A 25,610-nucleotide genomic window follows, 5' to 3' on the forward strand; every position below is an offset into this window, starting at 1 on the left:
ACCCATTTAAATAAATGGATTCATATAGTACACGCGTAAGCGCAAACACTCATACGGCTTGATTCATTTATACCTAACTCTTTAGCCAATTCATTAGACCTATATTCAACCCCTACACTATGATGTGGAGATCATAGTGTATCCAAGAACTACTCAAGCTCTGATACCACTTGTAACAACCCGAATTTCCCCACCAGCTTACAAAGGATTAAGCACAGCGAAAGAGACTCTAGTCGAGGTAACTCGGACTATTACCATCACACTCACCGAACAACATCGGAGAGTGTGGAACTCAATTCCCAACTCTATTCAAATAAATTAACTATTATAACTACGCTCTGATTCTCATACTCTATTCTCATAAATTTCTACAGAAAATCCGGCAGAGTTTCCTTTGAAAATAGGACAACGCTAAAGCGAGAAATAATATAAACCTGTTGCAATTTCAATTTATAAAATATTTTCAAATCCCAAAGCTCAACAATTTCAACGCTTTCGCGCGAGCAACAACCAATAGAGAATCAGGAGCACTAACTAGCGACTCTTAAATGTAGAAATAGATTATAAAAATAAACAACTAACTATTACAAAGTCAAGCGTCCTCACTTCGATAGCAACTATAATACTACTCCAGCTTGTATCAGCTTCAACTTGCAAAGGTTAACTTTCGGCTTCAACCTGAAACATTTAGGAAAACTGCCACCCACCAAGTGACAGGCCACATAAATGACAAAACAACATATACACATCAGCAAAGCTGAGTACTAACCCGTAAACAAGAGTAACACATGCTTTGGTGGTTTTTACTTGAAAACGACTCTCACACAATCAATATAAGTTCAACAATCACACCAATCATAGCATACTTAGCAGCAATATTCTTGTTGAACATACATATTACATTTCCAAATTCCACGTTCTATAATACTTCATCAGTCATATAGTAACAAAATTCAATAAGACGACTCTCAACAATGACACGTTTTTATATTCTCATTTAATCAACCTTTCAACTCAGTTACTATATTTTCACAAAATCCGATCGTTTGGCATGAACGCGAGTGGAGAGGGGTACCACACAGTACCAGCTGTCTCCAAACTAGTGAGGGTCGTCACCCAGCCTTTTATTATTATGCTTGCAAGACTTACCCGGACATGTCCTATAACGCCAGGGATTAGCCCCTCCTGGAAGGCAACAGCTAGGGACTCTACCCGCCCTAACTCGGGGTGCCTATTCATGCCTCACTTTCATATTTATAAAATAAGATATTTTATGATTCATACTTGAATCCTCAATACACATAACATAATACCATATTCGACCTTATCTGGTCTTAACTCATATTTGAATCATTTCCTCATTATCATACCAAATTATATTTCAGAAACATAGTATTTTCGAAAAACTCCAATGACTGAATAAAAAGAATACTTTTATAATAATCCAATAGCAATTCACAACTAACTCATAGAGATACATCTATAATCACAGGCATTACTATAAACGATATATGATATCTAATATTCATATAACGCACACAGGAGCATTTAAATATATAAGGGAAATTCCCACTAGTAACCCTGTACTATGGAACAATTGCAATGGTAAACCGTTTTTCTTTTGTGTTACAAAAATAACCCTATACTTAGTAATATTATACAACTGTGACATTAATGATGGTTTAATCGTTACTTCAACCATTAGTATTATTGGTTTACCTAACCCAGATTAACCAACATTAACTAATACAAATAAAATGTTCTTCAATACTTCATCATAGTGAAGAAAAATCTAATAATACTAATGGTTGAAGTAACGATTAAACCATCATTAATGTCACAGTTGTATAATAATACTAAGTGTAGGGTTATTTTTGAAACTTAAAAGAAAAACGGTTTACCATTGCAATTGTTCCATAGTACAGGGTTACCAGTGAGAATTTCCCAATATATAATGCTGAACATAAAGGTTACATCCAGTCTATAACAGTTATGCGAAACCTCAAAGCATGATGACTTGATTCCCCATGTCATCTTGAATTATATACGTCTACATAACCATCCTCCAACAATCACCTCAAAATAACATTGATAATCAATAACCAAAATTAGACTAATCTAAACTATAAAAACGTAATCGTAACTTATTCCCAATTCACAAATGATCAACCTTTAACATTCTAATTTCCTTAATCCTTAATTAGTAACAATAACTTCGATGATATTAGCTACATCGCTCGCATCCCAATTCATAATCACAATTCTAAATTATATAACTAACCCATAAACATAACTCACAACCTTACCTCAATCAAGAACATAATTTTGCTTCCACAATATATTGAGAATATGAAGCTAGCTCGACTCATAAATAAACCTCAATAAACTTATTTCTATCTTGCACTCAAATCCTTAACCAATCGAATAACAATTCCAATATTATAATCTCCTTCATGATCCCAATGATACTCCATTCAAAATCATCCTCCACTAATCAAGACTATTAAAGTAATTAGCAACTTGTATCCAACCTAGTCATTTCCCCTGTAGATAACCATAATCGTCTAACTCTTATAAAGACATATTTCAAATCGATACATATATGCTTTTCAAATTCCAATTATCAACATAACACAACTGGTAGTAATTAATCATGTCAACAAATATCCACAACAATATTACTAAGTCTCTCAGTTAAATTAACTAACGAGATTAACCAAAAACACACAACACAAGTTTCATGATCATAGGTTAATTATAAGTAACTAAATATAATCCATGTATACCATTAGTGAGTTCTTATTAACACAAATAGTAATAAAACCAAGTACATATCATACTCATGGTCATACATAGCGAGTTTATCTCATTAAAACAATTCATTATCTAAGTGGGACTTCTTAAAGTAATTCTTAACTCACTTTGATTTATGTAGTTAAACACACACACTAATTCCTTTAGTGAATCACTAGTCAATAGTCTGACTTTATCATCTTATTTCTTTATAGTTATCAAACTAAAATACTTTATTAACCACATCTTCATTAATCGAATCCATAGTTAATAAAACTAACTCAAGTACTCTTCACATTCTAATAAGGACTAATTAATTCTCTTTCTAACTTAATAGAGAAAACTAATTAAACACATGAGCATCATACACTTCTTAATTACTATTCTTTTAACTTATACTTCAACCATAAACTTGGATTACTACCACATTTATTGGTAATTTTCTATCAACATTAAACTAAAGATATTTGAACTACTTTTACTAACTCATATCATTCCAATTTCGTCCTTCATCAAATTAACTACCTTTATTAATCTAATTCCAACTATGTAATTACTCAACAAAAACAATCCAATTTGTTATCCAAACAACTTATTTTACTAATCTTCCGCGAAACTAACATTACATCAATCTAATTTATCAACTAAGTTTGAGTGCATATCCAATATGCATTTCCCACTAACAATTCACAACAATACAATGGTACTCTATTTATAAAATCAATCAATATAAACACAATCCAATTTAATATAAACAAATTCACCAACAACAATAGTTCAGCCCCATTAATACCACATAATCATCCACACAATTCATCATCAAATTATCAACCATTATCATGATTCAAAGGAAGGAAATTAAGATCAAAAGGAAGGACCAAAAGTTAGTACCTCTGCTCATGAGAGCAGCGAAGAACAAAGGGATGAAGAGTGGTTTCGAGGCTTCGGCGCGGCAGAGCACACGACGAGCAGCAGCGGCAACCAACCACAACGACGACACAAGAAATGGGAGAGAAAGCAGGGCTCACCGTGGTGCGACGCAAAGAAGCGGCAGCAGCAACAACAAAAACAACAAACACGACAACAGACGGTGGTCGCGGGACAGAGGGGAGAGAGAAGAACAGGGCGGCAGCAACAACGACGTCACTGGCAGTGACGACGTGAACAAAGGAAAAGGACTCCGGCGAGCTGAGAACGGCCGACAACACCGCCGGCCTGTAGCCACCGGCACCGACGCGCGAGGAGAGAGAGAGAAGAGGAGTAACTGGGTTTTGGTTTTGGGGTTTTACGGGGTTTTGAGTGAAATGGGTTTTCACGGGTTTTGAACTTTGGGGTTTGGTTTTCTTTTGGCTTTTATTTGCTTAATGTACCGACACATAAGTTGTGATGGGGTATTATGGGTCTTATCCAACCGAAACCAAAGGATGAGAAGATGGGTTTTGCTTCTTATTAACCGATAAACACGATTCGGGTTTTGGGTTAGATTTTCTATTTGGGCCAAATACCACTCAACTTACACTTAAAATCTGAAAATAATAATAATAATAATAATAATAATAATAATAATAATAATAATAATAATAATAATCTCATAAATATATTACAAACACGACAATATAATTCAAATCCAACTCAAATAAAATAAGATTTTCGAAATATAATTATCTTAATAAATATATTTAATATTTAAATAAAGGTACTTAAAAAACAGGGCTATTACATGACACCAGAAGTTTCTAGCGTTTTTATCTACTTTGAGATCTTAGACTTCTTTGAGTGATAGTGTCTAATCATAGTTGATATCGAACCCCCATGACGCTTATGTCTTTGACCAGCCCTGTACCTTGTACTCAAATTCTATAAGCATAATTGTTAATCGCTTTCAAAATCATGACAAAAAAATATCATAAGTTATAATCTAAAAGTCACAACAATTAAATCATACTATCATGTCCCCCTGTGGTGACTTTAGGACGAAACAATGATTTTCACATATCGAACTTAGTTTTGAACTCAAGTTAGCCACAAATTTAGATGATGCTTGTGACTTTAGAATTATCCTTGGGCAGGAACTGACAGTGTGAGCCTTGATTCGGACGTGATGACACGACACGACACGATACGACCTTCTTCATTCTGTCACGACGACTTCGACTTTTCGAATCAGTCATTGAAAAATACTTAAATCATGGTAAAATGTTTGCTTAGTTGGTGACAACGTTATGGTCGATACCTCTTGCATCTCCGCGAGAAAAAGCAAGATAATTAGAAATTAACAAATAAAACTTTGTTACCTATTTTGTCGTGTAAGGTCAACGACTGATAAGGTCTTTGCATCATCATAATCAATAACTTCTTAATTGGATCGACTTCACCAATGTGATTGTTGATCCTCAACTTCATGAATGTGTCAGTTCAAGCTTGGACTTCGGTCACACTATGACGCCGCTTTGTGCTTTGATTTCGCTAAATTTTCGGATGTCAATCGGCGTCTGGACGTCAAGTCATATTCAGACGTCGCCATGCACAAGGTCGTAATGCAAAGAAGATGACAAAATCACTACTTTGACACTGATGCTTCAAATTAAGCTATATGACACATATACTTGATTTTGTGTTTTGGAAGAATTTTGTGGATATGCACCTAGAGGAAAAATCCAGTCATCGGCCCCACGGTGGGAGCCAAATTGTTTAAGCCGAAAATTGCACAAGGGAAAATCATTGGTTGGGATGTCGATAACTAGATTAAAGCAAGAGAAACAAAAGACGAAATTGAAATGACAATAATAAAGAAAAGATAGACATGAAATGATGACGTGGAAAACCTTAATGAAGATGGGTAAAAATCGTAGGTGGCTTGCATGTCCACCAATCCACTATGATGCCAACGTTAAAGCCACGTTGAATACATGTACATTGGATGTTTATATGATGCTAATCATTGATAATCTAAAGTATTTGACTAAGGGAAGAGTTATACAAGAGTATCTTTGAGAAAATATAATTACTTTTGATGATCGTGGAGTGAAAAGTATTTGAGTGAGGATGGCCTTCGGTGATGTATTTTTTCTAGGTTGTCCCCTCTAAATCCCCCCCTGAATAATGCTGATGTGTTCTCCTTTTATAGCTCTTTAGGCGGTTGTAAGTGGTTGACCAAAGAGACATGTGCCTCCTACAATGTATGATGTAGTGGTTGTACCTGTGACTTACTCTTCTTGCTGTTTTGGACTCCTCCAAGTAATAATGTATATTGCTTTGACACGTTCTAGGGCTGTAGTAAGTGCTTCCTTCATTGTAGGGATAGTTGCAACAACTTTGTTTGGTCTATTGCTCCTTTTCGTCGGTTGACTGCGTCCATCGCGTCGGTTAGTACTACTGACGTCACATAGAGTAAATCATTTGTAAATGTCCTTGGTTGGCTCCTTTATTCTCTCCAACTGTTTTGACCTTGGTTACCAAGTAATCATTTATCCCATGTGTCATTTGAATAGTCAAAGGAGTGGAAATAAGGATCCCACAAACATAAGAACAACTTTTGACTCTCTTTTGATGTTGGTAATATAACCACCTCCTAGTATTTAGGGATTTCTTCTGAATTGCTTATGTTTTTGGGTGTCAACTGGTGGCTTTCTGGCGTCGTGATGATATTGACCTTTGGTCGCGACGTCACTTTCTTGTCGTCAGACATTAATGATCTGTCGTCCGGACGTCGCTCGTCTGTCGTCCAAGCGTCATTCGTCTGTCGTCTAAATGGATTCAACTGTCATCCAGACGGAATCAACTGTCATCCAAATATCATACATTCGTTGCTCAGACGGACTCAACTGTCTTTTCAAGTGTCATTACGTTACTAATATATTGTCTAAATGTCATTTGTCCAACGTCATGTCTGTTAGATTTTGACCATAACACAATGTAATAAAAAAACATTGGGCTTGCCACTTTTGCACCAAAATGAAACGAAAAGAAAGACTCGGGAATATATTCTACAAAATAAAGTCGTTAACTAATCACCCAAATTCCAATGTATTCTTCCCTCCATTTGTTAGTTAAATAAATAATCAAAACACAGCGCACACAACCAAATTCTGATAATGGAGAAGGGAGAGAGAGCAGCATCAGTTGATCAGTCAGCGCTCATATTCCTGGGCACCGGATGCTCCTCTGGCGTGCCTAGTGGAAGGTGTTTAATTCAGCCGTCCGATCCTCCTTGCCTCGTTTGTTCTATGTCGTTGAAACTACCACCCTTAAACAACCCGAATTACAGGTTTATTATCTTCCTTTTCTCCCTTTTTCTTTCACTTAATTTGTTGGTTTGTACACCAAATTTAAATCTGTTCTGTTTGGTTTGTTTTTGTTTGGTGGTTGATAAAGTCAACTATATACACCAATCTCATGGTGATGTTTTGATCAATTGCTACGTAATTGTTTTTTTGGTTGTCCAAAATATACATCTTTTAATTTTGTATTAATAGAGAAAACTAAAGCTTAGTCGGTGCGTCACATAATGCACTTCCCAAAATTTTCCAATACATATAAGTTTAGGAGTTAGTTGATGATGGGTCATTTGTGATTTTTATAATAAACAATCATTGTTATAGAATGTTAACAACCTTATTGTTAAGATCCAGAACCGATCTTACGATCCTACGACTATTCAATCTGGAAGGACTCCACCGATCCCACTCCTATGTAGGATTTTAATTTTGCAGGATTTTTCGGTCCTACCCAACAAAGTCACATAGTAGAATTTCAATATAATTTTGTGACTCTACGATCTAATCCTATCGTAAAACGATCACAAAGTAATTTCACATAATATATTTCTGCTATTAAATTTTGGTTGCATATTACTTTAATATTAAAAAACTATTACCATATTTGCTAATAAAATAAGTCTGTGTAAATTTTTAACGTGAAGTTCTCATCATATTCTAGCGTAGTTATATCTGTTTTACCGAATTGTAGAATCTTACTATCCTACTAACCCCTACCATTAGGATTCTAATCCTGATAACATTGGTTAAAAGTGTTGTGTTGAACCAATAAGATCAAATATGGACTCAGTGAGAAATACAAAAATGTTTTTTATATTAGTTGGCTACTTACTGAGTTGGAGCAATTAGAAGCTTATAAAAAAGTAAACAAGATTGCACATTATAATATGTTACAGGTAAAAGTAAAAAATTATGGCCAATGTTGATGAATAATGATCTTGACCACGCAATGAAGTAAAATTTAGATGGATTAAGGGAGTAGGTATACAACAACAAATAAACCAAGTATTTTAATGACATAATGGAAAGGTTAATATGAATCCACTAATGACTTCATCAATTTAATTATATTTTGTGCTTGCGAATCAGCTAATCTGAAATTAATGTTCTTTTTTTTTTTTTTAGATTTAAAATCTGGAAACTTATTGAGGTGTACTTTATGCTCAAAGTAAGATCTAGAGTAATATGAGACAGCAAGGATGATCAACATTTGAACTGTCCAACATGGATGAAGGATGTTGAATATAAGTAGCATAATAGATAATGAGAGAAAAGATATGCTTCTCATCATCTCTTGTAATTACAATATTATAGGAAGCATAAGCTAGTCTGCTACAACATCTATTCCCAATCTATTTGATATTGAGAGAAACCATATGAAATCTAACTTAGCCTTTAATTTAATGTTTGAACTTGTTATTCAGTCCCTAACAAGGAAGTTGTGATACCTTATGTAAAGAGTATGAGTAAAAATAGGGAGAAATGCTAACAAAGTGTAATGCTAATTGTTTAATAAATGGATGATATGGAGTAACTATAGCCCTTTGCTCCATATTCATTATATATTTATATACTCCAGGTTCTTATTACATACGAAAGCTGCAAGTTCTGCTCATTTTGATATATGACTTTCAAGTTTCAAATGAGAAAATTAGCTGTCCAACTGAGCAGAAAAGGGCCTTTGATGTATCCTAAGCTACGTAGACCCTGGTGTATTATGGACACTCTCCTTTGGTCCTACATCACTTAGAAACTTCTTCCTTACTAGATTTATAGAATAGTTTGGCCACAACTGTATAGGTTGTATACAACAAGTGGCTGATGCTGTGTGGACTTGGGTTCAATGGTGGAATCACACATCAGTTAAAAGCTACTCTTTGAATTTAGTATTTCATCATATTTCATGGTTGAATTACACATCAGTATACTTTGGAAATGGCAAATTGGCCAAAGACACTTCCAATTTGTGCAGAGACAAAAAGGGTGGAGGGTGGAGGTTGGGGGGGGGGGGGGGGGGGTCTTTGATAATCATGTGGCTTCGCGCTTCCTCTTTGTCTGTTGATGCTGCGACTATAATATTTGGTCTCGCTAATCTGAATCCTATGCGAGTATGCGTAAATGACTATAAGCTTCTTTGAAACTCACAGAGATATAAACTTGGTGTTTCAATGCATTGGGATGTTTGAATTAGGTATATACTAAGTGGAACTAGGTAATATTGACCTGAGCGTTGCCTTTTCTTTTCATATTTATTCATTTACCTTATCCTGCATAAGGAGTTTCAAAAGAAAATTCTTCAGATTGATTCCTATGTCTTGTTTGCCCAATAAGTTTACCAATGCAGTTAGTAACACTCGCTCCCTGCATCTCCCCTCCGGACAAGCTATGTTCAAATTCCATATTAATTAAGTGAATAGGCAAGTAACCTAGTATTCTTTTTCACTTGGAGTAAATAGACACATTAGTTTTTTCGAGATAACCATATATGAGCTAGCCTTCTCTTTACTCTTTCAAATTTTGTAGTCATATTCCGTAAAAAACTATAGAATTCTCTTTTTGTTCTCTATTAATCTAGTGCAGGCTTCAGTAAACGGACATGACATGATGCATTTATTTTTAAAAATCCTTCCTGTTGGTCAGTAATAAACACATTAGAAGGCAAATAAAGTAAATGTGTAGATGGAAGGGGACACAAAGTGCTCTAGGAGAGGAGTGAATCGAGTGATTGTTTTTGGATAAACTCTGTTCGAAGAAATACCATACTCATACTGCATCCAGTCCTTTTACTCCCTTTCTTTATATTCTTTCTAAGCATACTGTGGGAAGATTACTTCTGAGGTAACATGCAACATCTCTTACAAGGCCACCCATCAGGTTCACCTACTCTAGGAGAGCTAGAAAGAGTTTACAAGGGCAAAAAGGGGGAACTTACTAGGCTGTAATTAAATAATGTAATTTCAGTAAAGATGACTTAATAAGTCTGTTAGTAATGAAGAAAATATGAGCAGAGAGTCTGTAAGTACTGGGGCCCAGTTGAGGGATATAAATAGGAGAGTAAGATATTATGTAAGGCATCCAAAAATACAGTAGAAAGAGAGCTACTGCTGATTGGGAGAGCTCCACAATCCTCTCGAAAGCTTTGTGGGTTGTATTGGGTCCTCTATTCTGGAGGTCGATACTACAATATATCCAGTTACCTATTTTAGCCTATACTCTATACTGATTTCTAGCATAACACTACTCAAGTTAGCTACTACTGATCGATAAGCCAGTTAGCTAGGGTATGGATAGAACAAGGATGTAGTTGTTGCTAGAACCGTGAGTGAGAAAACCAGTGATTGTTATATGAAATATATTACACTTAGAGCTTGTTTGGTTAACAACCTTCAAATGCATGAGAAATTAAAATTCCTAGGAAGTAAATATATGTGTTGTTGTTTGGTAGGCAAAAACATGGGAAATAGAACTTCCTAAGAAGTTCCATTTCCTACAAAATGGAGGAAATAATTTACCTAGGCCCCTTAGGTAAGTGGAAATTCCTATGGGAAATAGAACTTTCCATGTTCAACCAAACAAAAAAATGTACTTCCTAGGAAATAAAATTTCATGGGCAATGCAAATTCATGGGAAGTTATACTTCTGAACTTCAACCAAACGAGCCCTTAATAGTTTATAATATAAGTGCTCGGGTTTTAAGATACTTCACTCTCAGAGATGTTACTAGTGATTGTTTTACTTGAATAGATTATTGTTTCAAAATTATTAAGCACACAATTATATGAAGATATGTTGCTGAAACACTTTTTGTTAATCCGCAGGTGCAATACATCTTTGCTCATAGATTATTGTCAGATCAATAATGAGCATAACTATATAGTAATTGATGTGGGCAAATCATTTAGGGAGCAAGTACTTCGATGGTTTACATTCTATAAAATTCCCCGGGTTGATTCTGTGAGTTTACATCTTTGCTTCTATCTTAAACAAATAAAAGCTGTGCAAATATTACAGGGAACTTGCATGAGAGGCTCCACTCTTTTGCGTTTGTTTGAGAGTTTGCTCTTTTTGTCTTGACATATATTCATAAGAATATAGAAAAGGATCTGCTTCACATCTTTTAAGGGTACATACCATTGTACTAATTAGTTAGTATATCATATGGTTAAGAATTTTTCTTCACATGTTTAGTTAATCTCAAATAAATTTTTACCTGCATCAATATCGGCAAGATGTTAATAATAATATATACTTCCTCCGTATCTGAATAAGTGACATAGTTCTCCCGAAAAGCTCTCACATAAAAGGAGAAGTGTGTCACTTATTTAGATACAAAGGTTAATGTTTACTTTAATGTTGGACTCGCGTCCTGCTGAAAGATGTTTATATTCAAACGCAGCCTGATGTGTCGTCAAAATTGACATGGAGAGCCTTAATGTTTGCAGGGAAAGATAGTTGAGTTGTGGAGGTTTCTCAGTTTATAAGTCTGAAGGTCCTAGATAAAGTTTAAGGTGCAGTGCCTATTACCTAATTGTTTAGCAAAACCCTTTTTTTCTTCTGTTAATCTATGTGCCTAACAGCCCAACTCATATGATTATTGTCGTGGCTTTTTTTTCCGACTCTTATCCTATCTTGTGAAGGTACAACTTAGCCACTACATAAATTGTTGTCAATTTTTACCGTGCCATAGAATGTAAGAAGTCAAACATCCTTGGCGCCTGGCGGCAGCTATTGTTGCTACATTTAAACTTAATTGAATACACTATTGTGTATCTAGAAGCAGAGAGAGTTGGTTCTTGATTATTGAACATTTTAGCTTTTCTTCTGATGCACCTTGCAATGGTAAAGATTTAAGGCTATTTAAAATACTGCAGGTGTTATTGACGCATGAGCATGCTGATGCAGTCCTTGGTCTCGATGATTTACATTGTGTGAAGCAATTCCACCATGATGTTAGTCCAATTCCACTTTACGCTACTCAAGATTGTCTTGATAGGTATTGAATTATGGATGTTTTTTAACCTCTATATGTCACTTTCAGAGCATTGAAACAATTAACTTGCCCACGAACTTCTCTACTCTGTTAGAACTTAGAACCTGGCCATCAACACAGCCATTTCCAGTCCAATTCTGATATTGTGGTCAGGATCCCTGTAATTCTGTACCTATTATGTTCTTTTAACAGCCAGAACTGTGAGTGTAGCCAAGCTTGACACTCGGACAAGTGTCCGCATCCAATTTAGTATGCGATTCCAGCTAATATAGATTTATTAACCATACAAGCACCAAAAGTATGGACATGTAGAGGCACCTTTGTTTTACCCCAGTCTCTTAAAAACTCTGTATTTCGTTTGTTATGTTGCCATTTATATCTCACTCATTAACAGGTTTTATATATCTTTTTGCTGATGATGCTACGACTACTACAGATATAACAGATGTTATACATCGCTCTTTTCCTGTAACAGTGTTGTGCTAAGATTTCCTCACCTATCGAAGAAAGAGCTTACCAAGCATGAAGTAACAGGAGAAGTAGCCCAGGTGGATTGGAGAATAATTGAAAACGATTGTGAAAAACCATTCAGTGCCTCTGGACTCCAATTTTATCCTTTACCAGTAAGCTCCTCTTTTGATCTATATTGAACTGCTTATTAGAGTAATTATCCAATAAAGTTTGAAAGTACACTAGATTTGAATACTGTGGTTGAGAGTCCGCAAGGTAGAGTTGTATCTGAACCATACATTTCAAAATCAAAGGCTCAAATTGGTAGGAGGGAAAATAGGGGGTGGATTTTGATGAGAATAAATAGAGGGGATTTGGAAAGATAAATATATGAGACATTGATTTTTTATTCTTTGGTTGATATTGCTCAAACTCTACCTTGTAGAGTTATTTTAGAACTCTAGATGATCCAAACACATGTTGTGATGATGAGAGAATTTGGAAGGAAGGGAGGCTAGGAGGGCGGTAGACTTATTTTCCCTTATTTAGATATGAAAGGGTTAACGGGAGAAGAGGGAAAAGAACAATATTTTCTTCCATTTCTAATAGGTAAATAGCGGGATGGTATTTTAAAATCCACACCCTTTGGTCATAGGGACGAGTGCTAGTCGAGTTGAGCAGCTTGCAAACAACTCAAATTTGACTCGATCAATGCTCGGTCAAAACTCGACTCAGTCAATATTTGATCAAAATTCGACTCAACACTTTAACGAGTACGAGTTGAGCATGACCTTGTTCGATTCAATAACTGGATTCAAGTCGTGGAGAGAGAGAGTAGGAGGTGAAAGTTCGGTGTACGGTTTGGATTAGGGCCTAATCTAATCCGATCCGAAAAACGTTTGGAGTTCAGTTTTCCAATTGGAATCTAAACCAATTAGAGTTTGAATTTGATCCAATTCGATCCGAATTTTCATACTCTAGATTGGATTTGGTCCGAAAATCTAATTTTTTAATGCTCTAGTTTTTTGATGAAATAAATTAAGCACGATAGCCCCCTAGTAGATTTAGGAATGTTGAATTAAGTGTTTTTAGGATTTTAGGGGAATGTTTGAAGTGTTAGGCATACTAAGCTATGGACTAGGCTTTTTTTATAAAAAAAATTCATTTAAGCACTTAAGCCCAATTCAGATACATAACACAATGCATATTACTATTCAGTTATATGGGATTTTTGGATCTAATTACCCTCAATCCAATCCAATCCGATCCGAAAAACCAATTTTTCAAAAAGTCTCAATCCGAATCCAATTTGAACATAGTTTCATTCCGATCCGAATTACAAATTCGAATTGGATTGGATTGGATTGGATTTTGGACTTTCATCCGAATAACTTTCACCCCTTAGAGAGATTGAATAGTTGAGGGGTAGAGGTTAACGGTGTAAAATGAGTACAAAGGGGTTAGTTAATCAAATTTAACCTGTTTACTAGGTTTTAGGTAAAAAGGAATGATATAATAAGATAAGGTTTTAAGGTGGGATTATTTTGAGATTATCGGGACTTGGTGGGATTATTAAAATTAATTTTTCCTTTTTTTAAAAAATAGCATGATGCAAAGGAACTTTTTTAATTACCCTGTTTGTTGCTCATATTTTTTAACACTTGGGGAATTCGACACAAAATAACTGAACTGATTGCAAATTAACTGAATCGAACTAACTGAATTGAACTGATTGCAACTGAACTATACTGAACTGAACTGAATTGAACTGGACTGAAATGAATTAAATTATAACTAATAAAAATGATAGTGGGAGCTGACTGAAATAAATTGAATTGAAATTACCTGATTGTAACTAAACTAAACTAAACAGAACTGAATTGTTCAATTATTATGCGGGTATTTAAAAACATTTTTTGGCCAATTCCATTGTAGTGTAAAATTGCTTTAAAAAAAAAAAAACCGTATTCCTTATTTTTCTTTTATGTTTCCTTATTTCTTGTTCCTTCTCTCACTCAATGATCCCCCTTAATTCCGTTTTGTGAATATTCACGTGACAATATTAAATGTTCACACATTTCTTAGTAGTGTTAGACAGAATTAAGAGTATTTTTTTTTTCAATTGGTCTTGTAAGAGATCGCCAACTTTTAATTTAAAATTAGGCATGACTCAAGCACAATATTAAGAATAGAACATGCCACCTATTTTAGTATTAGTGACTAATTTAATCTATTTAGGGATCAGTTTAATCTATTTCATGATTAGTTTAATCTATATAGTAATAACATTCTTTAACCCATTAAGTGACTAGTTTTACCTGTTCAGTAAGAATACCAAGTTTTTTAAAAAAAAAAAAGTTGTCCGTTGAAGTTTGAGAATCAAGAAATTAAATAAAGGAAGAAGAAGAGAAGGGATGAATAGGATAGTGTTAGGTTAGAATGAAATGATATGCACTTGTTAGAAAAATTCAGTCTTTGATTCGTCTAATTTTATATTAAAATTAGACTGCCTATTCTAATAATTTGTGATTTTTATCGTAATATTTTTATAAAAGTTATTTTGGAATGATATATGTAAGTATAAAGTATAAATAGAGGTGAAGTAAAAACAAAAATTATTTAGTTTTCCATTGGTAGGATGTAAAGTGTTTTCCATGAAAATGAGTTTTCCTTTTCCTTTCATTTTTCGTTGTTTAGTATGATAAGGGGTGTAAAATAAGTTTTCCATCAAAAGAGCTCTAGGTGAAAATTACTCTCTCTTCTCCTTCTATTTTTCTCTTTTCTATAACTAATTTTTACATTGAATCAAATAAAAAGGAAATTAGTTTCACAATTGGATTTTTTTCCATGTAAATAAATTTTACATGAAAAATTATTTTACATTGAAAATGCTTTACATCCAACTAAATGGAGCCTAAATTCCTATTATTTTTGTACTATATTAACTGGTTGTAGGTTGATAATGTCATTTGACATTTATCTGAGATGTTTGTCATCGTTATGAATAAATTTTAATGTAGGGGAAGAATTATAAGTGCAAAGTAACTACACTAAGAAATATAGAAGGAAATTAGGAAACTTTTAAAAAATTGAAATACATAAGATAGGTTCAAATGGTTGGTAAAACTTTTTATACTCACATGAACCCAATTTTTTTAAGGATTAATTGATAAGAATAATCTCATCTTTATCCGGTCTTCTAAATGTGATCCCAACTTTCCGTAATATGAAAAAAAAATCCCAACTTTGGGATATATTTGATCAAAATAGGTCATTATCGTTTTTTTTGAGGGGAAACAGTAAGCCATATTATTAGTTAACATCCAACTCCGCCAAGGCTAACACACCTTGCGGAAACAAGTCCACAAATATTTGTTCCACCCCATTTGATGGGTGTAAACGAGAAACAAAATGTGCTACTATATCCCCCCCCCACCCCCTCCTTTTAACATGAGAAACATGAAAATTAGAAAAACTATCCTCAAGCAAACAAATGTCTTCTATAATGAAATCAAGAGGAGAGCGCCCAAATTTCTTCCTAACAATCGCCTTGGTAATAGTAGTCGCATCACACTCCACCTCGACCGCGTCAAATCCATGATGCTTAGCCACCTCCATCCCCAAACGAGCTCCCATAGCTTCCGCAAGAGACACTGACCAACGTGCCTGATATCTCTTCACCGTGACCAACAGCACGGTACCAGCTTCATCCCTCACCACTGCTCCAACACCAATAGTCCCCTCCCCCAACATAGCAACATTTGTGTTGATGCGAACACATCCTGCATTAGGTCCTATCCAACTAGACCGAGAGAGGAAATCTAGCCCAGCAGGAGCACGGAAAACCGATGCTGCATAGCTCTTATATTCATTCACAAGTTTTAAAAACCCATGACACTTACTGGCACATTGCTCCATGGTTCATTAAAGGTGACAGAGTTTCGGTACGAGCAAGCCGCTCATGCGAGGGCCATGAAAGAGAGAAGGTCTTGTTTTTCCAATCTTGATCGAAGCCACACAAAGAAATCCATGAAAGAAGAACTTGGACCATCCCTCACATAATGTATGAAAGGGGAGTTTTCCCATATAGAAGAGACAAGAGAACATCTAAGAATAGCATGAGTGATAGACTCGTCCTCCATTTCACAGTGAGTGCACCTTCCATCATCAAGGATGTGCCGATCTTTGAGTCGTCCTTCTATTGCTAAGGACCCCGTGCACGCTCGCCAAATGAAATGATGGAGCTTCGGTTGCCCCTCCACATTCCAAACTGCTCGCCATACCTCCCCATTATCTCCCCCAAACCGATCCATCCATCCCCGTAAGTGACCAATTCGACCCAACCAATAGCCCGACTTGGTCGAATAAGCTCCATCAACCGCAGGCCACCAAAACTGAACATACCGAGGGCTTGCGTGCACTAAGAGGAATATCGCGAACCAATCTAGCATTGTCCTCTGTGAAGTGAGTCACAAGTGTTGCTTCATTCCATCTCCCATCAACACCAATGACATCAGACACTCGAAGATCTGCAGGACTTTCTAAGTTACGAGTAGGAACAACTGAAGAAGACTCCCCCAGAAGCCAAGCTTCATCCCATACCCCAATACTTCGACCATCTCCCACTCTGCACTTCAACCCCTCTAGCAACAGAGCTTTCGCTCCCCAAGTACTTCGACATACATAACTAGGATCAAAACCCCTCAAATCACTCAAGAAAGTAGAGCGGGAAAAATACCTAGCCTTTAACACCTGATGAGCTACAGAACTCGTATCACACAACAACCTCCACCCCTGTTTAGCAAGTGAAGCTTGGTTAAACACCTTGAGATCTCTAAACCTCATCCCCCCATGAGACTTCAGCAAACACAACTTCTCACAACTTACCCAATGCATTTTTCGTTCAGTTTCCTGTGCACCCCACCAAAACCTAGCACACATGGAATTAATTTCATTCAAAATATTGTCTTTAATAGCAAACAAACTCATCATATAAGTGGGAGTAGATTGTATGACCGCCTTCAATAATATTTCTTTCCAACTCTAGACAACAACTTCTCCTTCCAACCCTGCAGCTTCTTCCATACTCTCTCCTTAAGGACTGTGAAAACCATCATTTTCGAACGACCAATCACTGTAGGTAGACTTAAGTATTTTTCATGTCTCTCAACCCCCTTGACACCAAACAAAGAACGAATTTCCAACTTCCTGCTATCATTCACATGTTGACTGAAAGACACTTCAGATTTATCAAAGTTTATCTTTTGTCCAGATGCTCTTTCAAAATTCTTTGATCATCATTGAGTTTATAAATCATGTTGCGCTTTTTTCTGTGGCTTGCCTTGTCATGAAAATAAGCAGTATTTTTATCCCCATCTCGCATTTCATTCGCTCGAGCTCGTGCATGCCAGTAAGATTCATGAAGTCTATTCAATTCATCCAATTCACGCACAATTTCCTTACATCGCTCAATCATTAGCCCATCAGGAGGATTACTTTCCACAATTGCAATTTCTCCTCCTTGAGTTTAATTCGCTTTTTAACGTCTCCAAAGGTGGCAGCAGCCCACTCTTTCAAAGCCACGACACAATCCTCCACCGATTCAGCAATATTCGATCATCTGCCATTGTTCCACACCTGTTGCACCACATTTTGACAATCTGGGTTTGATAACCACAACGCTTCAAAGTGAAAACATTTTCCCTTATTGCGACGTTGCTGCATTGACTCCGTCACAAGCAAAATTGGAGCATGATCAGACTTATATATAGGAAAATTTTTAACCCACGCGTGAGGAAACAAATTCCCCCACCCATAACATGCTAAGAAGCGATCCAATCTATCCCTAATGAATGTTCGAGGATCATTTCCCCGCTGCCAAGTAAAATCACCACCCCTATACCCCAAATAATTGAGCTCACACAACTCCACAACCTCCCAAAAAGCATCAATCTGTCTTTCCCCCCTCACAGCCCCCCCGTCCTTCTTCGAAGCATGAAGAATCTCGTTAAAGTCACCAAAAAAAATCACGGGAAGGGTAGTAGCATCCCTAATCTCCTCCATCAAACCCCATGCCAAATGTTTATTCGACGCCTCCGGCCATCCATAAATCCCCAAAGCCACACATATTGGAGCATCCATCTCATTCCGCACCTCCACAGCTACATGACTTCTAGTGGTGGTGGTAGTGAGTGGAGCGACTGGGTTTTGTGGCAGTGAGGTGGATTTGTTGGGTTATGTGGTGGTGGCTTATCCTTTATTTCTTTCCTTCTAGTATGTTAATTTATTTCAGCTTTGTTCTTATAGAATTATTTGGTTTTTTATGTTATAAATGTGTATGGATTTTGTGAAAAACTGGATGGATCTTCCAAGTATGTAAAGATACACTTTTCTACAAGTATTTTACCAACCCACTATGATTAACGGATTCACGGTAAACACATGTGAGATACGAAGAAGAAATCTATAAAGTTTGGTTGATGACAAACTTTATACACTACAATGTTTTTTAAAGATGTGTTTTTATAATGATATGAGAGAGACAGATATTAGAGAAATATGCCTTGATTGATACAATGTAGATAAAGCTTATTATATTACAAAGGTAACCTATAACTGTTAGCATGAAATTAGGCTAAATATATTCACAACTACCTAATTGAGAAGATATATTGTCTTTACATTCCTGATAATATGTACATATATTGTCAAGGAAATTAGAGATAATTATGCTAATAAACGTATATCCTCTAGGACACCCCCGCAGTCTTATCGGAAGGGTGTCGTACGCTGTGACTGTCCCAAAAATCAGTAAAAAGTACGCGCATAATCCCTTTTATAAAAATGTCTGCAATCTGATAACGGGATGGAACATGGAGAACACGAACTTCTCCACAGGCGACTTTCTCACGAACAAAATTAATGTCCATTTCAATGTGTTTAGTATGTTGATGTTGGACAAAATTGACGGACAAATAAATGGCACTTACATTTTCACAATAAACCAGAGTAGCTTTCATGAGTGGATAATGAAGTTCCAATAAAAGATTCCGAATCCAGCATGATTCGGAAACCACATGCCACACCCCTGTATTCCACTTTTGCATTATACCGGGAGAGAGTTGATTGCCTTTTAGAGGACCATGAAATCAAATTGTCAGCAAGAAACACATAATAGCCAAAGGTGGAAAGTCTAGTGTCGGGACATCCACCCCAATCTGCATCTGTATAGGAGATGAGTTTATCAACTGAAGATTTATAAATATGCAAACCCATGTCAAGCGTACCCTGAAGGTAGTGCATAATGCGCTTGAGAGCATTCATATGTTAAATTTTTTGATCATGCATCCGGAGATAAACTTGCTGGACTGCACAAGAGATATGTGGTCAGGTGAATGTAAGATATTGTAATGCTCCTGCAAGTTTTCGATACTTGGTCGGATCCTCATAGGGAGTATCATTTGAGCCATGTTAAGCCTTAGTGTCAACAGGTGTTGGACAAGTACTGCAGTTTGACATGCCGGCTCGATCAATAATTTCTTCTGCTTACTTTTTTTGCGACAAAAAAAGACCAGTATCATTACGGGTCACATACATGCCCAAGAAGTAACTCAGTGGGCCAAGGTCCTTCATAAAAGAATTATATCATCAACATAAAGCAGAATATATGCAATCTCAAGGCCTTTTTGATAAATGAACAAGGAGTGATCGAAGTTATTGTGGGTAAATCCAATAGTTGCAACACAATCAGCCAAACGCTGATACTAAACCCGAGGAGCTTGTTTTAGGCCGTAAAAACACTTCTTCAATAAGTAAACATGATAAGAATGAGTTGGATCATTGAAACCCATTGGTTGTTGCATATAAACTGTTTCATTTAAGTTGCCATGAAGGAATGCATTTTTGACATCCAATTGGTGAATAGGCCAATATTGAGATAATGCAATGCTCAAAACAGACCGAATAGTAGTCGGTTTAAAAACCGAATTGAAATTCTCGTCACAGTATACTCCATTTTGCAGAGACCTGCAATCACCTATGATACGAGCTTTATGCCGCTTAAAAGAACCATAAGATTTTCTTTTATTAGAGCATTATATTCACATTGGAGGGTCTAACATTGCATTTTTCCAATTTGAGCATTGAGAACACTCAGGGGATTTTTGGGTAGGGGAGATATGGGGGTGGTGGTGGTTAATGTATTCAAATTGTGAGAATATTGGTTGTTAGGTTTGAATATACCGTTTAAGCTTTGGGTGGTCATGCGTTGGGGTTGGGGATGGTTAGGTATGGTCGTGTAATGTGGAGACTGGGGTGGAGAAGAGATGGTAGTTTGTAGGGAGGAAGTATGGGTATTAGTTCCAAAGGAACTGCTCGAGGTATGTTGGGGGAAAGAAACGAGTTGGACCAGGTTTGGTGATGGTTCAGTTGCAATAGAGGAAAGAGTAGTAGAGGCGGGCCTCTCATGGTGGGTGTTTTGCACTTGGGCCGAAGAGATATTGGGCCTGGGTGGTGTGACAACAAGAGTGGGGGATTGCGTTAATCGACTAGGCTCAAGGGAAGGAATTGTTGGGCCAGATATGGGAGAAAAAGGAGAGAGAGGGGCTGATGAATTTGGAGAGGAAGAACTGGGCGACAAATTTGGTGTGTGTGATGCGTTATGCATCAGAAAGTGAGAAACACCATCTCTAAGAAATCATAGTCATAAGATTTTGGAGTATGTATTTTTGAGAATGGAAATTGCATTTCATCAAATTGAACGTGGCAACAATGAATGATTTTGCCACTTAATAAATCATAACATTTGTAGCCACGTTGATTGCAATATGTTTATGGTGGTAGAAGGAAAAAGAGGAAAGCATAGACAACTAAAGACTCGGAGATGGGAGTAAGTAGGGTCTTGTTAATAGAGAATTTATGTAGGAGATGAATATCCTAAAACTTTGGTTGGAAGGATGTTAAGAAGGTAAGTAGCCATTTTAAGGCGGCATGATGCCAAAACGAGGGAGAGATAGAGACATGAGCAAGTAAGGTGCGCATGATGTTATTAATCGATCGAATGTGTTGTTCAAATTTTCCATTTTGAGGGAAAGTTTGAGGACACGAGAGTCCAAATTGCATCCCATTAAGTTCAAACAAGTTTTGGAATGGACCATTAACAAATTTTGTACCATTGTCACATTGGAAATTCTTGATAGTTCTTTCAGATTGTGTTTGAATGAGAGCGTGGAAGGATTTATATATAGAGTAAGCTTGAGATTTTTTAGCGACGGGAAAAGTCCACCAGAATTTACTAATCAAGACATAGTATATAGTAACAATGGCCTCACGAACATGGAATTGGTGATGTCCAAAGATCACTATGAACTATATCAAAGGGGAAAACATCAAAAGACATAAAGTTCCTGAATGGCAATTTAATATGCTTCCCGAGAGGGCAAGAGGAACAAAAAGAAGTTTGAGACTTATTACAATTTATCAAATTGCTACTACGAAGGGAACTAATAACATTATCTCTGGATGTCCTAGACGGCTATTCCAAAAATCAGATGATAAAGTGTTAAAAACATAAGAACAAGTTGAAGGAAAATTGGCTCGATGTTTGGTCATGATAGGATATAGATCTCCTGTGATGTCACACCGCAGAAAACCCAAACGGATCAAACTCGACAGAAATCATATTATCAATTGTAAATTTACGACATAAATAAGGGTTTTTGTGAACAATGCGGAGTCGAATTTGTTGATTCTAGAAAGTGAGTTTTGGTGCATGTAAAACATTGGTTATGTTGAGGGGGTGGATATGGAGGTGAAAATAGTGCTCCTATAACCTTGAATTGGAATTAAATTATCATTACCAACAACAATGTTATGAGTATTGCTCGAATAAAAATAAGAACAAAGTTACGTGTGATGTTGCACTAGTATCTATATACCAATTTCCATCTGATGGAGACAAACTCATGGTGTGCATAGTGGCATCAATGTCAGTGGGCACAAAACCAATGAAAGAAGGTGCAAATGAGGCATTGTAAGCGTGAGATGGTCTGGTACCGAGAACACCAAATTGGGCGAGCGTGTTGGGCCTAGACTGCTGCCACGAGGTTGTGGGGAATAGGCAGGGTGGAATCTGCCAATTAGGGACCCACTGCTAACCGTATTGGGGCTACCAGAATCCCAATCTTTGTTGCCACTATTGTCGTTGTTGTTGACCTCCTCCGATGGACTGTTGACCTCAACCGCTACGACGGCCACAGTTAGTGTTACCGTTACATTTCCCGAGACTATTTTTCTTGCCTTTGTAGGTGTTTTTGTTCTTGCTGTGTGATGGATTAGAGTGCGAAGAAGAAGAACCACCATTAGAGTCGTCACTATTGGTGACAAATTGTAGTTTCTTGCAGTTTGAGCCTATACCATGCTGTTTCAAAGGAGGAAGAGGATCCTGGTTCTGAATATAGGTAACATATCCCGCAGAAGCCTCGGGAAGGCCATTAATCAACCTCAACACTATCTGACTATTGGTGACCGGAACATCAACATTTACAAGACAATCTGCTAGCATTTTAAGGTGAGCGCAATAAGCGTCATATTTGCTAGGAAATCATCGAGAGAGACCAGACTTAATTCATTTTCAAGAAGCGAGGCTTGAGGACGCTTGTTGTCTTAAAAAATGGCCTCTAATCGTCCCCATGCCTTTGTTGTTGAATCATTTTACACAAGAATGGAGTGAAGGTCTTGTGATATTGTTAGATAAATCCATTGCAAGATCGCAGCGTCAAGTCGATCCCAGAGGATTTGCTTCTTTGGCTGCCTCAAACTTCTTCTTTGTCGTTTCCTCTATTGGAGGAATGACATGACCAAGCAAATTGTGAACTCTTGCTTGTACCTTAAAAATAGATGCCCATCAATGATATTAACCAAATTCATTATCTAACGTGACAGGAATGAGATACTTCACATTAGTGATCGAGAGAGCATGGTGGAATTTGGGTTGGTCAGACATGTCAAATGGGTATGTAGGAAAGCTAACAAAGAAGAAGTAAAAAGGAAAAGTAGAAATGGCGGCTAAGAAAAGAATTAAAGCTCTGATACCATGTAATAATATACGATATATATATATATATATATATATATATATATTAATATATATATTATATATATATATATATTTATATTTATATTTATATTTATATATATATATATATTGGAGAACAATGCCTTAATTGATACAATGTAACACCCCAAATTTTCAAGGCGGAAACATCATCTTCTGGGAATGTTACTACTACAAAAAATGCGTTTAAATAACAAAGTGATAAAACCAACATAAATAAATAGTATAAATAAATTAAATTAAATTAAATAGATTAATATCCAAAAGAGAAAATAACTCTTAAACTAACTAAAAACCAGGCCTAAAAACATCTAACATTTTAATGCTCACATCTCAACCCGAGCCCAAAACCAAAGAAGATTCCCATCAACATAACCTGCAAAAATATAAAAAAAACATTCACATCAGTAGGGAGTAACTAGCAATTCTCCCTGATCAAAAGAAATCAAAGTATATTCCCCACATAGATTAGGAAGAAAGGAAAGAATAAAGTACAGGTGATCCAGATTAGTCCAGCTTGGCCCGATTTTGGGCGGGTTTTGGGCAAGTTTTTTCGGCCCAACTTTTTGCGCAAAAAATTCGGGTTACATGCAACCTTTATTTGGAAAAATAGGCCAAATTTCTGCCCGACCCGAAAATGGTCCGAAATACCCGCTAGGCCCGGCCCAAAATTCCGGAATTTGGCGTGAATTTCTTGGCCCGACTCGCGACTTCGGCCAGAAACAAGCCACTTTTGGGCCAAAGCCCAGCCCACGATTACCATTAGAATAAAGTCAAATTTATAATAATATGCATCCACAATAGCTCACAAGTAACAAAAATGAAAAATAAATAACAAGTAAATATGGTAAAATAAATCAATAATCTCAAGAGTACTTAAATAAAAATAAAAGTATGATTTGAACAAGTTATTGAGTCAGATACCGAATGCCACTGGATCACAACCTACTTCCTCAAGTTTGGCAGGCCGTAATCTCCTGGTCAATCTATGGGCTTACATTCCCCACTGCTTGTGTTTAAGAATGGTCAACTCATGATGCAGGGTAGAACACGCAGAACCCATTGTCCTCTCGGACGACAACAATTAACCAGGTTTGCCCCTAGATCGCAATCTAGGTGGTTGACAGGTTCTTCACCGTGGACTACATCTATTCTTTCAGATATTATTTTCTCAAATAAAAATCATAAATATCATAAAAGTATCATTCATCTCAATAGTATTTCATCAAATGGGATGCCACATGGCCTTATACCCAATAAATCATCCATAGATATCAATCTCTCTTCAAAATTTCCTCAAAGAAACTAAACTCACAAGCTTTACAATAATTACTTAAAATGACAAACACTTGTGTACACATTTTAAGCAAAAATATTAACATATGAAGAGTTATACATCGCTAAAAATCATCAAACAAAAGTTATTCCTCAACAACAATAATCACTAGCAACATAAACAATATGCAACATTTGTATTCGTTTGAAAAAACACCACAACATAAAACGCACAACAACAATAGCAGAGCCGACTAACATGCGCTCGGCGCCACTACTGTGTGTCTAACGCATCTGCGTATGACGCATCTAGGTGTATCTGACGCTACTGAAGAACAACAATAAATTAACTGTTTAATCATTAACTCAAATAAACGTAAATAATTAATCATTGTTAGAATAATCAAACGCAAAATAATGAAAAATTAATCATGAAGACAGTAACATAAACCATCAACCTTCAAAAGAATTCAAAGCCTTATTATAACCTGATTATTAACCTTTTATAATTAAAAAGATAAACTTAAATCCTTATTAAAATCACAATAAATTTTGTTTAACAATTAAAACAGAACCTAAATTCTCACAAAAATTAATATACAATTATCAAATCCTTAATAACACACTAATAATTTTATTCCTAATTTTCGTACCCTAAAAGTAATTTCTAACCAATAATTTTTGGGTTATTTAAAAAAGCCAATAAAATAAT

At 36.2% G+C, this 25,610-nt stretch overlaps 1 protein-coding gene across 1 annotated transcript in view; it reads left to right on the top strand.

The window, feature by feature from the left end:
• The first annotated feature begins 6,738 nt into the window (after positions 1 to 6,738).
• Positions 6,739 to 25,610, top strand: part of LOC104908522 (putative hydrolase C777.06c) — a 61,973-nt gene continuing 43,101 nt past the window's right edge. The window contains exons 1-4 of the mRNA XM_048637492.2: positions 6,739 to 7,060; positions 10,889 to 11,024; positions 11,942 to 12,063; positions 12,536 to 12,683. Coding sequence (XP_048493449.1) covers positions 6,888 to 7,060; positions 10,889 to 11,024; positions 11,942 to 12,063; positions 12,536 to 12,683 — 579 coding nt within the window. The 5' untranslated portion in view covers positions 6,739 to 6,887. The remainder of the gene's footprint in view (positions 7,061 to 10,888; positions 11,025 to 11,941; positions 12,064 to 12,535; positions 12,684 to 25,610) is intronic.

Source organism: Beta vulgaris, chromosome 6 (assembly GCF_026745355.1).
Source record: "Beta vulgaris subsp. vulgaris cultivar EL10 chromosome 6, EL10.2, whole genome shotgun sequence".
Lineage (NCBI taxonomy): Eukaryota > Viridiplantae > Streptophyta > Magnoliopsida > Caryophyllales > Amaranthaceae > Beta > Beta vulgaris.